This window comes from Seriola dumerili, unplaced genomic scaffold, assembly GCF_002260705.1.
Source record: "Seriola dumerili isolate Sdu_G_001 unplaced genomic scaffold, Sdu_1.0 BDQW01000493.1, whole genome shotgun sequence".
In the NCBI taxonomy this organism is placed as follows: domain Eukaryota; kingdom Metazoa; phylum Chordata; class Actinopteri; order Carangiformes; family Carangidae; genus Seriola; species Seriola dumerili.
Window position 1 is genome coordinate 558,112 of NW_019174748.1, and position 15,588 is coordinate 573,699.

Below are 15,588 nucleotides of genomic sequence, written 5' to 3' on the forward strand. Positions count from 1 at the left end.
ACACTGACCTGAAACTGTTGTTTCTGAAGATGTCGCTGTGAACTCTGGGAAATTAAAACTGAGAAAATAATGTTGAGGTGAACTGATAATGATAATGATCATCCATCAGTCCAACTTCCTAAATCAGCTACAAGATGAATTGACTTTTTGTTTTTGCATGTGTGACTTTTAGTTTGTTTTCAGCTGAGAGGTTCAAAAACACAAAACTCTGATTCTGATTCTGAGTCAGAGACTGACTTCTTTTCTCTGACCTCTAACCTTTAAGCTTCATCCTCGACCTCAGAAACACAAAGTTCATTCACTTGGTTTTTCTGAAGCTTTCGATAACAGATGTTTTTCAAAGATGATCATTGATTGATTGATTGATTGATTGATTGATTGATTTCCCTGAGTTGTTAAAACAGTGATGATCAGTCTGAAACCTCAGAGCAACGGCGCCCTCTAGTGTCAATCACAGTCAACAATGGCACAACACACTTCACGTCATTAAATTAAACTTGACAGTAATATGCAGGGTATTTTGTACAAAGTGTATCGCTCTATATTTGAAGAAACTATTGCTTATATTATTATTATTATTATCATTATTATTATTATTACTCAACACTGAGCACCAACTGTAACTAAAGATGTGTGTGTGTATGTGTGTGTGGGAGGGGAAGATAATATAAATACACACTTTGTCACTCCACAGCCTGGTGTCTGATTAATAACTCATCTATATAATATATGTGGTGATATGGGAGGATGTAATTTTCATTCATACAGATGATGTCTGTCTCTGTCCCTTAACAATGTCAATGAATCAATATAAACTTCAGATGATGGACTGCAGACAGACTGGACACTGAATCACTAACAGAAAAACACTAAAACTTGTGTATTTTACCCATGTCCCTGTTTTGTTGTTGTTGTTTTTTTATTTGCTTAAACAAACAATAAGACAAAGGTTAGACAGCACAACAGTTTGTTTTGATGTCAATAATCAGCCTGACGATGTGGCGTTCAGATGGACTGAACATCTAAACCTCAAAGCTTCTGTTAGAACAGTAAATGAAGCTGAAGTGACGTCTGCAGCTGAGCATGAAGTGACTCCTTGATATGAAGGTACAGGCTGATGAAAACTTGCAGGCTGCTGCTCTGCAACAGCAAAACACGGAAAATATAAAAGAACAGTAAAGTAACAAACTGGTTGAGGGGCGGAGCCAGTGATTATAAACATTCAGGGATTTCAGTCTATATTCAGGGGACATGCTCCCTCTTTAATTTTTTCCCCCATTCACAGCAGCTACATGCACTATTGACTGTATCATCTGGAGAAAACATGTTGCCTTGGAAAAAAAATCATCCAGAACCTGCATCAGATTTTGAATCTAATGGTTTTAAAGCAGGGGTGTCCAAAGTTTTTTTAGTGAGGGCCAAATACAGAAAAATAAACAAAGGGCCGGGCCACACACTAGAGGTGACATATTGGGACATGAATACTGTGTGTATTTCTAATTCACCTATAATGTGAAGAAGATTGCACTCAGTGGGAGCAGTGATGCTGTCCTTTGGATTGAAGGATGGCTGACATGTCAGGAGAAAGTTTGGTGGTTGAGACACGAAGGACTTCACAGAGATGGCTATCAGTCATTCTGGTTCTCAGTCTGCTTTTGTTCTGATTTAACAGAGAAAATGTTTGTTCACATATGTATGTTGAGCCGAACAGGCTCATCATTCTTTTTGCGTGGCGTCTCATCAGAGGAAACTTGGCATTATCCAAACTCTGATAGAAGTCAGGGAGGGAGAGAAGCTGATGTTGACTCTTCAGAGAATCATCACATTGCATTTCAATCAGTTCTAACTGCAGACTCTCTTCCACTTCTTCTGCATCCACCAGGAAGGGGGTCAAGAACAGCTTGATTTGTTTTTCAATGACAGAAAAATCTTGGAAACGCTGGTTGAATTCTGTCACGGGAGATGCAATCACAGACACATATTTCTCCTTTTTAGCAGAAAGGTCGGCCTTTTGAAAAGCAGACTTGATTTCAGACAGCGCAGGGAAGTGTGCAGCATTAAAGCTTCGTAGTTGTGTCTCAAACAGGCGGAGCTTTACACAGAAGGCTTTCATGTGCGCATACAGGTGTGGCACCAGCTGTTCCTTGCCTTGTAGGCTCTTGTTCAGTGTATTCAGATGATGAGTAAGATCAACTAAAAATGCCAGGTCTGCCAGCCACAGAGGATCACTCAGTTCATGAAGAGGTCGGCCCTTCTCTTTCAAAAACTGGTCGATTTCTGACCTCAGCGAATAAAACCGCTGCAGCACAGAGCCGCGGCTGAGCCAGCGCACATCAGAGTGGTAGAGTACATCCCCGTATTCAGCATCCACATCAGATAGGAAAGCTTGAAATTCTCTGTGGTACAGTCCTCTACCTCAAATTATGTTGACAGTTTTTACAACAGTGTTCATCACATCGCCCAGCTGGACAGTCTTGGCACACAGTGCTTCTTGGTGGATTATACAGTGCATCCTAACAGCCTCACCTCTGCTCTCTTTTACCTTGGCGCACACCATCGATGCCATTCCTTTGCGCTCGCCCGTCATGGCCGGAGCTCCATCCGTTGTTACTCCACAGAGCTTGTCCCATTTAAGCTCCATCTTTTCAACTGCCTCTGACACAGCTTCAAAAATATCTCTACCCGTCGTTGTGCCTTTTAGGCTCATCATATCAAGCAGCTCCTCTGTACAGCAAAAATTATCATCTAGTCCCCGCAAAAAAATTAACAGCTGCGCGGTGTCTGTGGCATCTGTGCTCTCATCGCATGCTATCGAGTAAAAATCAAAAGCACAAGCTTTGTCTCTCAGCTGAAGTTTCAAGTTAGCTGACAAGTCCTCGATTCTCCGCACCACTGTATTTCTGGATAAGCTCACGTTGTTGAAATCCTGCACTTTTTCCGGGCACATTATTTCTGTGACTTTCATGAGGCACTGTTTTATGAAATCACCGTCTGAGAGCGGTTTGCCGTGCTGGGCAATAAGTTTAGCGACTTCATAGCTTGCTGTTGTGGCGTTTTCCTGTATTTTATTAGCACGAAAAAAAAACTGTTGTTGAGCTTGCAGGCTAGCTGCCATTTACTTGACTTTCTGTATTGTTCGGCACCGGTGTACAATGTGTAGCTCTGATGTTTGGTCTCATAGTGCCGACGGACATTATACTCTTTCATCACAGCAACATCTTCATTGCAAATCAAACAGACACACTTTCCGTTGATTTCTTTGAAGAAATATTCATTTTCCCACCGTGTTTGAAATCTTCTACACTCACTTGCTATTTTGCGTTTCTTCGGTGCCGCCATTTCTGGTGACTCGCGGTAAAAGTTTTTCTTTGCTTAATTTTGTTTAGTGGAGAAGCACCGTTTCCGTGGCTGGCTCCATCTAGTGTTGAAACTGAGAAGTGCAACAGAGTTGAGCTCAAGCTTCTTGTGCGGGCCATATTCAATTATATTTTCAGAATTTGCTGCGGGCCAATAAAAACTGGACCGCGGGCCGCAGTTGGCCCGCGGGCGGTAGTTTGGACACCCCTGTTCTAAAGCATTTAAAACTTTCAATCGCCTTTTCATTTTGACCCTAAAAGAGTGTAGTGACATGTAAATGCAATGGACTGTGGGCACTATTGGCTTATTGTATTTGAATATTGTCACTGTAAAGCAGGTTAAGTCTTTGAAAATGAATTGTCAATAGCTTTTGATTCATTCGTAGAATGCCCACATGAATATGTGAAAATGAAAATGCAAATTGGATTACTGCATTTTCTTTTTAATTGTCTTCAATCTTCTTGGTTTTCCACATAGATCACAGCTAAATGCTTAAGATGATTTTATTACATAAATCATCATCACTAATGTATCAGAAAACAACATGGATGTGATCATTAATATACTTTAATATTATAATTAAAATACTTGTTTGGAAACAACTCTGTTTGATTATCTCTTCACCGACCAAAGTTTTACAAACTGTAAACTACCACTCAAACCACAACTAAGTAATGTAAGGTTTAGCATAGTCTGTTTTATGCTGAGAAATGTGTTGTGACCATATGTATGTTAGCTTAGCAGCAGATGTTTTTAAAACAGACTCTAACTGTTGTTAGCTGTAGCTACTGTTAAATGTCACCTTTGCTGGTTGTGCTTGAACTAGTAAATGTATATAGGTCATTAGTGTACTTGCAGTTTATGCTAAATAAGGTTTAAATGAATGATTAATACATCTTTTTACAATTCTTCAAAACCATTTCATAGTCAGAAGAAGAGCTGCCTAAAATGTCCTTGCTTGCCCTGCATAGAAGAATACCACACCTTATGATCACCCACAACCAGCAAGTAAAGTTAAGTCATGCGCATGACTCCACCCCACACGTATATAGGCTCAAATTAAGATTATTGTAATGTTCACAAATAATTCCAATGTTTGTAGTTGTAAATTAACATTTGTAAACCTGTAAAATATATCTGCATGAGAAATTCAGGTTTGTGCATGTAAAAAATTTGTGCTTTTGTGAGAGGAAATGACAGCAAGTTGAAGTTATATTATAAACTTCATATAAGATTCAGGGCTTTTAGGGGAAACTTCTGACTGATGGCTGCCGCCATTTAGAAGGTTTCTGTATCTGTGTCTTGTCAAATGTTAGTTTGTTTCAAATAACTTCAAAAACATCTAGTTTAAGAAAAAGCCTGATTCACAAACATTTTCTCGTATTTCTGTGGTCTGCACCTTTCAGGAATCAGACATAGTTTTTGTACTTGTCTTGTTTAATTTTTAATGTTATTTAATACATGAATTTAGTTTAAAAAATAAGAAAACGTATGGATGAGGAACATTGCTTTAGTTTCTGAATGTAAAAATCACAATAGACAGTCTACAATAGTTTCATATAGAACCCACAATACCGAACAGAGCAAAGAAAAACAAACACTCCCAGTGATCAGTGGAAAACCTCCCTGCATATAAAAATAATTGTATTACATTTTATTCATTTCTTGGTTAAATGAGACTAAATTCCCAAACATTTCTGATGAGCTTTATAGAAACCAGAAGAGCCAACAGTTTACAGTCAGAGGCAGGTAGACTCGCTCTAGAGTGAGAGCCCTGTCACGTAGTCTGTGGTGCAGTGTGGTCTGTGCCCAGTCTGCAGAATAAATCTGAAGTCGAGAGCTGGTCAGTCGGTCCGAGACGCCATGGAAACAACCTGAGAAGACAACCAGTGGTATACTGTAGGTTATCAATCAGTTATCAGTCTTTTCTACAAAGCTGCAGTGACTGAAATCACCACTTTTACAGTGACCTGGTTGATATTTGTTGGTTCCACTAATGACCTCTGCTACAGGACTAAATCCACCTGGATCTGTGCTCGGAGCGACAGCAGCAGAGCTTGGACTCACCTAAGGGCCCCAGGCCACGGTGACAAAGGCTGGGTTTTCATCTTCATAGTCAGGCCTGACAGATCTCTTCCTCCTGCCCCCTCGCTGGCAATTCTGTTAGGGTTAGAGACAGAGACATAGAGGAAGTTTACACTTCAAATAGTCTAAGACTGGTAGGTGCTACTATTCTCCTTATGACTGCAGCACCTGCCTGAGAATCGTCAAGTATCAAACTGATCCAGTGATAAAATAGTGATGACACCCATTAGGGTATGTGAGTGGTTGTGTATTTGTTGCACCTGCTGACAGCTGGGGCTGCTCTTCAAACACAGCTTCATTTTACAGTGCAGGAAAATGTTGTTGTTGTTCCCCCTGAACTGAAACATCCGGAACGCTAAGACGCTTCCTGTTCCCTTTCCATTCGGTATGACCTTCACCGTGCTGTCCTGAGGGTTCCCACAGCTGCAAGACAACACAGGAGCGATCACAGGACTCATCACCTGTCATCCAGACCCAGGGCGTCATATACACACTTTTAACATACTGCATAGATTCCATAATGATTCCATTTAAGAAATTTAATTGTCAAAATCACATCTTTAGACCTTGATGTTTATAAATTGCTCACAAAACATGAATTGCATCATAATATTAATATTTAGAAATTAGGAGTAATATTAATTCACTCATAAGAATCAGCTTCTTTTTCACTTCTCATTGTTCTTATTGAAACCTGATTCTGGTTCCTGTCATGTTGAACAGATGAGAGAAGAAGAGAAAATCTGTGGATCGTCAGTGTTTCCCCTTAAAGCTTCACAGAGATGGATCAGCTGATGGTGTGTCACCGGTGATGGATGTTGATCCTGAGAGGTTTGTCACTGTCTACTGGCTTATGACACTAATTAACATTATCAGCATGTATTGTTAATGACACATGCCACTTCTTATTATAATATGATGGTGTGTGTGAATTATAAACAGCTCATCACTCCTGGTTCACTGTCCACCTCGGTGTGTTTCTCTTGTGTTGGTGTCGATTCCTACAGGTGTGTCACTCTGACCAGTGGGAGGTGGCTCCTGTTCAAATGGCACTGTCCCCTCTGCTGTGTACAGAGGGGAGCTCGGTGTGGCACAAGCCCTGCCCCCTTTGCATCAACGTGACACAAATCAGAAGAGAGGTCCCGATCCTCTCTATTAATACTGAATCTAACCTGCTTTATAATCAAAGAACACATTGATATCTATCTTTATGCAATATGGATCTTTAAGGTTAGGGAAAACACATCAACACCAGCTTTATCCATCCATTTTCTTTCATTTATCCGTGGTTGGGTCGAGGGGGCAGTAGGCTAAGCAGGACAGTCCAGACATCCCTCTCTCCAGCAACGCTGTCCAGCTCCTCCTGCGGGATCCAGAGACGTTCCCAGGCTAGATGGGATATGTAGGCTAATCCCTCCAGCGAGTTCTGGGTCTACGTTAAGGAGGCATCCTAATCAGATGCCCAAACCACCTTAACTGGCCTCCTATCAACGTGAAGTCGAGTCGCAGGCTGGTTCTAGGGACGTGGAACACCAGCTCTAGTTTTATGAGAACACACCTGTGGGTTCAGACAAACCAACCAGACTAAACTCTGAAGCATTTAAACTTTAATGAGTCGACTCTTGGTGAACCAGCTGTGGGAGAAAACAATGACTGAGATTTATAAAACAGACCCATGTGTATACACGGCTGATGTGCGTCTGTGTTTGTGCTCATAGTCTTGAATCCTCCGACTCACCCGTTTTTGACGAGGTCGTATCTCAGACCACCGTTGCCGTTTTCATTATTGGTTGCCCAGCAGGACTCGGTCTTCATGGTGATCAGGTTGCCATCCAGCCCGTCTGTATCTAGGCTCATGTAGATGGTCTGGTCAAGCTGGACCCCCTTCGAAAAGTCAATGGGTTGAGTGCAGGCGGGGTCGGCGCACATGCTCATAGACAGACTGTAATTCCAAGACCCAGATATGATCTGCTGCATCGCAGTACTGCAGAGAACAGACACACACACACTGTTTGTGTAAGAAAGTATAAACCATAATGATCTGCATGGCTGGTTCCTGGAGTAAAAGTTGACCGGAGGAGGAACAAAGAACTGAACCAGTTCAGCTCTAAATCTGCCTCATCGTCCATAACTGATTTTTAGTAAATATTTAAGAGACAATCACTGTTTCTACACAACTGTCAGACTCTGCACTTCTTTCCTCACGTTATTAATGATGAGTAATTAAAAAAAAGCTGTGAATTGAACTCCTCACCCGCCTTTGACTTTAAAGGACATGCTCTTGACATCCGGCTGGCTGTAGAAACAGGAGAAGTCGATGTTAACGAGGCTCTGGCGTGAGATCGGCCCGGACACGGAGCTGTTGTCTGTCTTGACGGTGTTACTGTAGATGATTTTGTTTTTTGCTGCCTGTAGTGTCACAGAGATTCAGACAGTGTTACTCATGATTCTCCAGGTGATGACGCCTAACTTTAATCTTTGAGGCCTCAGTCTGCTTCAAACCAAGTGCTGGTCAGATTCCTGTGGACCATTTTTATGGGTTTTATTTATATGGTCATGAATCTTACTGAGTTTAATAACAGAGAGTTTTCAGCACTTTGCAGGATCAGCACTTGACACCTGATTGTGACACTTTATAGTCTGTAATCTTACAAAGCTCCAACAGGAAAGGGGCCACTCAGGGTTACCTGTGGGTGGGCTCAGGTGTTAGGGTGCTACTCAAACCCTGTGTAAAGTGATCACAACTGTCCGATTGTCTCTTTCAGATCACAAATTGTCAGACTGAGTTTCCCTGAAAGGAGACTTCAGACTCTGTGAAGCGATCTGACAAGCACTTTGTTGGAGGCTTTTAGTGGAGGAGAGATGCCCACCGAGATCACCGTCCCACAGGGTTTGCTGTTGTTGAAGCCAAACGTCACCATGTGTGTCTTCTCGTCCATCTGACCTGTGCAGGTGTGGTCGTTCAGGTGTAAGACTGAGTGGTTGATGCCTTTTTCTGCCAGCAGACAAGCAGCCAGAGAAACTGAGGCAGAGTTCTCCCCGCAGACCGTCGGGTCACCTGAACACCAGGACAGACCAGGACAGACCAGGACAGACCAGGACAGACCAGGACAGACCAGGACAGACCAGGACAGACCAGGACAGACCAGGGAAATGAAACACACATTCAAAAATGATTATTATGGAGGCATCCCACGACCCTACAGAGAGACGAAATAAAACCATCTGTTTCAAAAATATAAAAACAACCTAATCCAACGTCTCATTGACATTTGTAAAAACTGTAAGAATTAATGTTTCATATGTTGAGATAAGGACAGTGGTTTTTTGGAACCACTGGAAACTATCTGATATCGTTGTTTGTTCAATATTTATTATTTTCGCAGCTTCTAACAAACGTCTCACCTAAAGCTCCTCTCGTTCTGTATTTGGAGGCAAAAGCAGCCCGACAGAGGCAGCGGGGTCGACCGCTCATGTCCTCACCACAGAACTCATGAGCGCTGCAGGAGGCGTCCTGACAGAGGTCCTGAGGGGGGGCTACAGAGAGGGAGTTTCATCAGTAACAAAAACCTGTCAATCATCACTGTGATGAGTCTATCAACATCATGCGCAGTGTGTGAAAAACAGTGTTGGGCAGTAACACATTAATCAGTTACATGTTTCAGTAATGTGATTACTTTTTCCAGTAACGAGGACTGTAAAGGGTTAAAATAGGTTGTGTAATTTAACGAGTAATGGATTACTGCTGTCAGTACTGGCATCATGTCTTCTAAACAGGACTGAGTGACAGTGAAGGGGACTCGCTCTTACAGCAGCTGGCCTTGGACCTCCAGCCTTCCAGCGTGTGGTTACTGTGCAGACTGCAGGCTTGAGCGTAGACCTCCAGGAACTGACACCTGAGACCGTCTACCGCCGGGTACATACACAGAACGCTGGTGCAGGCGGTGACATGGGGCCCCGGGTCGACGTGGCTGTGACAGGAAGTGAACGGAGCCTCCTTCAGGAGATTACAGCTGTTGTCGGATGAACAGAGAACCAGAAAAATAAGTCCTGCACTGACTGACCTGCAGTCACCTGTCTCTGACATCATCACATCATTAATGTTACAGTATCACAGTAAACTGTCTCCTGTGACTGATCTCTGATCAGATCATTGATCCTGACTCATGTTACTGGTGTAGCTGCTCCAGGTGGAGCTGCTTTAACTACGCCAGATGCACTTAGATAGTTTAGTCCACTGGTTCCCAACCCAGGGGTGGGGCCCCTCCAAAGGGCCACCAGATACATCTGAGGAGTTGTCACATGATTCATGGGAAAGTTCTGATTCACTGATCTGGATTCGGGTTTTGGACTTTTCTCTCATCATTGAATTTATGTGAGACATTTTAGAGTTTTACATCTTTGGACTTGAATGAAACCATTTGAGAATTAAGAGGCTCCAACTAAACACAGAAGCCAAGAGGTTTCATCTTTAACCAATGTGTTATTTAATAGGGCTGCCAATAACAATTTTATTATGGATTAATTAGTTATATTATCAGTCCATAAATTGCTTGACCTTTAAAACATCGCGGATACATATAAGACTCAGTTTACTATCATGTAAGAACTATGCGGTTCTGCCTGAACGCCGTCTTCTAAATACCGACACCACTGATCAAATGCTTTTCACCAAAGACGCTTCATTGTGAGACTCTCTGACCAGTTTGGCGTCTCTGCTGTGTCTCTGCTCACCGTGCAGTCATCATGGTGCAGTCGATCCGTCCGTCAGCGGGTTCACTGTACTGCGTCTCACAGCTGGGGGGCGACAAACAGCAGCAGAGGACCACAGTGTTTGTGACGAAGCAGCAGTCGGTGCATGTTAAGGTGGTGACGACGTCTTACCTGGAGGAGCTGAACTCAGAGAGCCTGACTTCACTCAGAGAGCTGCTGTTCACACATAAACCCTGCAGGGAGCCCGGTCCTGGATTCAGAAGAACAAACAAATCAACAGGCACAAATATCTTATTATAACATAGAACATGTCAAGTTTTTATTTTTATTTTTTTTTAATCCATGTATGTGGGACATATTTCTCTGTACCTTTCACGTGGATCTGTGCGGTGGTGCCGTCAAACAAGATGGATGTGGTGTAATTGGAAAATGTGACTTTGGCAGTGACTCCGCTTTTGTCCTTTGAGAGCTCCACGCCGTGAATCAGCTGAGCGGAGCTGTTCAGGCTCAGTGTGCTGTCGTTGAGCTGCAGACGACAGAGACGAGGAAACAGACATGACCAACATTAATAAATAGCTTAATGTCATAATGTTCACCATCATCAATCAACCATAATCTGACTCACCTGTATCCAGTCATGCCTTGTTACAGTGCCACATTACGAATGTATTGCACGGTACATTATGTTCATCCAGTGTTGGGAAATACACCAGAACAATACGAGCAAATCCGTCAAATATTATAGTTCCCTGTAATTTGAAATATATAACTAAATGTATAAAATATAGTTTATATCGATGGAAGATAAAGGATTTTACCCAGTGACAAAATTAAAAGGGAAAATAGAAAAGCCATACAAACAAGCCATAATTAATTGTTAAAAAGAAAAAGGAAATTAAAAAAGGAAAAAGAAAATGAGAATAAACAATTTAAGCTTTTGCATTAAAGATTTTTGGTATCCATTTTCCTTTTTCAGTTTCCTTTGTCTTTTTAATGTTTGATTATGACCTGATTATCCTGAGATAATTATCCTGAGATTATCCTGTCTATTATTTTTCAATTGTATTTCTGGTTTGAAATAATCCTCCATGGCAGTTTGTCAGGGCCACCTGAGATGTACGCTAGAGTATCATCAGCATATGTGTGAGGTTCTGCTGCCTGTTGAATTTAGTTCACCAAGAATCATTTTAGATTTTGGTGTAACTGGGCTTTTAAACAGACACATCACTCTCTGTAGCTGGAGGCATCTTACCTGAACTTTCCCACCTTGTCCCAGGTGAATGTCAACACCTGACCCGTCCAGACGCAGGATCACACGCTCCAGAAAACTGACGTCTTTGCGGCGGCGTTCCTGAAAGGTGGCCAGCAGCTGGAGGCCTGTAGCTGACATCAGAGTGTACGCACAGCGGTCCTGGACAGAGCTAACATGGCCGTTGAAATCTATGACCGTGGGGCCAGTCACAGTACAGGTGGAGTACACTACACACCTGACAGGAAAAATAACAATCAGAAGGGGTGTAATTTGGCACTGAAAATATTTTTCTTGGAATTGATCTGTTTCATCAGAGTTGACCCAGACGTATCTAGAAATCACCTCTGAGTTAGACGTCAGGGAGCCTCAGTGTTACTGTAAAACTTCAAAGGTCTAATTCTAATTTAAACCATCAGGTTTAATCCATTGACAAGAGTCTCAGACATGTAAATCATATTTACTGGCTGTTGCCCTGGCAACGTCTCCCAGGGCCACAGGGGCTGACGCTGAGGGCTGCTGATGCATCACAGGTTACAACAGAGGAGGAGTCAGAGTTGCACGCCACTGTGTTGGGTTCATAGACGACACCTGGAAAACACACGGAGCACTGACAGGTGCACAAACTGCAGGAGATCAAAACAACTGCAACCTTCAAACCCCTGACGGCCCCTTTAATAATAATCCTAATTATTTTATGTAAGATTGATTTCTTTTAGATTAAATTAATAACTAATAATTAAATTTAATTAGTTAAATTAAAATTTTCTTTCTTTATAATTTATTTGCTTGCATTTCAATTTGATTTAACTTAATTAATTTTATTGAAATTTAAATTTCATGTTCAATTTATTTTAATTTTAAATTGAGTTTTATTTTATTTTATTGAAATTTAAATTTCATTTTAATTCCGTTTTCTTATTTTATTTAATATAAAATGTTTTGTTGAAAATAATGTATTTAATTAAATTTCAGTCACTTCAGTTTTATTTCATTGTAATTTTCTTTAATTTTGATAAATTTGGTTCATTATAATTTAATATTTATTTTATTTTCTATTCCATTTTAATTTCATTTAGTTTGATTTCATAAATGGAATTTAATTTGTGTGTCAACTGACCCAATTCAATTGATTAAAATTTAGATAAAATTAAATTTAAATATAATAAAATTAATAAGATATAATCTTTTTGTTAAAAGGAAAAAGGGGTAAGTTATCAGCTAATTCATTTCATTGTTATATAAGGTGAATATCATTATGATAATATCCTCACTCAGGTCATGATGTGTCCTGTAGATCCCTCTTGTTTTTGTGTGTCTGTATTTTGGTGTCCGGCCCTTTTAGTGCTCACCTGAGTGTCTGCAGCCGCTCAGGTCCCTGAAGTACTTCTTGTTCTTTTGCGTAAAACTGAAGTGACGAAGTGAAACACCATCGACCTGCACATCGACCTCCTGCAGCAGACACACATCAAACACAAACCACATTCAACACACACTTTACAACACACACTTTCAATAATAAGGATTACACAATGTTCAGACTCAGAAAAGTAAATTATCTGAATTAAAATCAGAGTTTCAGTTGTGACAAACAGAGAGTGAGTCTGAACAATTTATATTCATTAGGTTCTTTACAAAGTGGGAAAGTTTAGTTATCTTGTGTCTTTCTGCTGTTGTTGTTCTGGTTAGCAGACAGGTAAATGAACATTGTTGTGTCAATATATGTTATAACATGTTTCAGGCATTAGGGTTACTGGTGTTTCCCATTAGAGTTACATGTATAGTGTCTCGTGTTTATTTTCTCCAGTATTTAGTTCAAAGTACAAAAGTCCTGTTATAATTTTACAGTTTTGAGTTGAGTCTTTATTTCTGTATAATCGCAAATGTCACTGACTGACTGATGATATTTCCACCAATGATCAGAGGAGTACCGAGCCGCAGTCTACAAAGCTGCTCTGGTTTCCTGTCCGGTCGAGAACTGCAGAGGAGCGCATGAAGCCTCGCCTCCATTACAGCAAAGACACACCGAGCAGAGAGAGGCTCTGAGCTGTGTGACAGTCCAAATAAGAAAGATAGTCTGTCCTGGGGAACCCCGGTGATTCACCTGGTAGAGTTTGGGCCATTTAGGCTTAGTCCTTGTTCTCTCTCTCACTATGACTGATAAAATGAATGATAAAATAAAATCAGGATTTGACCATAGGCGGTCCAGACATACTTGATTTAGACCTAGTCTTGTTTGTCTCTATTGCTGCCACCTGATGCTCCAACTGACACCACAGTATCAAAAAGACATCTTTAATCATCCCACTGTCTTCTACGTTTCCTCACCAGAGAGCTCTGTGTGAAGGCGTCCTGAAGGGACACCGACACAGCTGCTTGGTCCTCAAAGCGGCGCATCTGGCTGAGCATCTGGAGACATGACACAGACAGGAATCTGTCAGGATACGGCCTCCGAAGCCTTTGAGTTGTTGTCAGAGATATTCAGATGAACAGTACTAACGTGGTCAGTGCTCCGGTCGTCCTTCAGGATCAGAGACACAGTGCAGGGTGACGAGCCTGTGAGTTGTCCCAGAGAGAGATGAAAGTCTGATCCAGGACCAGTACCATTCTTTTCTATGCGGACTTCAACATTGGTTACACCCCCGTAAGATGCCAGGAGACAGTCGTTCTTGGCTCCAGGGCTGTAAGGGCCTTTAAAACAAACTGAGAGTTTTCCCCCGCTGCTGTCCACCTGTGAGCATCAGAGAGACACAACAGACAAAAGACAGCATGACAGATGTGGCTTTGGTTTGAGGGTTAATGTCCAATTGCAGAATCATTTCTGTGCTCAGTGAAGTGTGCAGCTGAAATCTGACAGTGTGTCTAGTTTAATGAAGTGCGAGTATTTGTGATTTGCTTTCTGTTGAAAATTAAAACACTTCTGGCCAGTTGACCTGTGTAAAAACCTCTGGGCTCATGTGGACGTCTCTTCCATCAATAGTTGAGTGTGAATGATCTCTAACTTTGCTCTGTCCGACAGTTCAGTAGCTTCATGTTTACTGTGTCAGTGACGTTTCTGTTGTGGTTAGATTATTGTTTCTTCAGTGAGTTTGTATGAATACTTGTGTTTGGAGTTGAATCTTTCTTTGTTGAATTATTAGTTTATTGTGAACAAACACTGTGATGACTAGAAGAATAGCTCATGTTTATTCTCCTCCACCGGTTCAAACTTTTCCTCATTAACAGAATAGACTGGGACTCACAGCCTCTTTCCTCACACACTGATTCCTGATTCCTATTCTGCGCCACCTCAAGGCCATTTCTAGTCAAGTCAAGTTCTATTTATATTGTGTCAGATCAAAACAGAAGATATCTCAAGGCACTTTTCAAATAGAGCCGGCCTAGACCGAACTCTTTATAATATTGATTACAGAGACCCAACAATTCCCTCCATGAGGAATCACTCAGCAACAGTGGCGAGGAAGAACTTCCTTTTAAGAGGCAGAAACCTCGAGCAGAACCAGACTCATTTCACAGTATATTAATTAATTCTGCAGCATCTGACTTCTCAGCTATGGAGACAGTCGAACCTGAGGTAACGTCCTCTGAGACAAACTTTACTCACATATATTGTTGTGTAACGTTTTCCAAAGTAGAGGATGGGACAGCTGCTGATGTCTGTTTCAGTGGGAGGAGTATTTGCACCTGCAGACACAGACACATGGTGAGAGTCAGTCAACAGGAAGAGCTGCAAACACGGATGTTAGGCAACAAAAGGTCAAATTAAAGGTCAAATAAAGCTACAATGTTTTGACATGAAAGGCATAATAACAAAAAGTTGGCATATTTCAAGAAGAAATTTGTAATATTTCCAAAAAAAACACTGTATGTTTTCAAGAAAATAGTTTGAAAAAGTTGTATTATTTAGAGAAAAATAATTTAATGTAAAAGCCAAATGTTTCTTGATTAAAAGCATAATATTTCAAGATTAAAGTCAAAATATTTTGAGATTAAAGTTTGAATATTTTGAGGGTACAGTTGGAATAGTATGACTTTATTATATCATTTTTCAGAACTATGAGACTTACACCACGAGTTTAGGTAACATTTGTAGATGGCTGGTGTGGGTGGGGTCAGATGACGTCAGGTGTGTTCTTACCTGTGAGCTGGCCGAGAGCAGCCAGGTAGAGCAGGAGGTGGAGCAT

General features: G+C 41.3%; 1 protein-coding gene across 1 annotated transcript; it reads right to left on the reverse strand.

The window, feature by feature from the left end:
• Nucleotides 1-5,424: 5,424 nt before the first annotated feature.
• LOC111235438 (alpha-tectorin-like) lies at nucleotides 5,425-15,588 on the reverse strand. The gene is made up of 17 exons (XM_022763903.1): nucleotides 15,543-15,588; nucleotides 15,009-15,088; nucleotides 13,905-14,135; nucleotides 13,733-13,813; nucleotides 12,757-12,856; nucleotides 11,869-11,995; nucleotides 11,408-11,642; nucleotides 10,525-10,681; nucleotides 10,327-10,405; nucleotides 10,177-10,239; nucleotides 9,253-9,455; nucleotides 8,848-8,979; nucleotides 8,313-8,500; nucleotides 7,697-7,851; nucleotides 7,181-7,426; nucleotides 5,703-5,865; nucleotides 5,425-5,517 (listed from the first exon to the last, which is right to left on the reverse strand). Exons 1-17 carry the CDS (start codon nucleotides 15,586-15,588, stop codon nucleotides 5,425-5,427), a joined length of 2,379 nt encoding a protein of 792 aa, XP_022619624.1.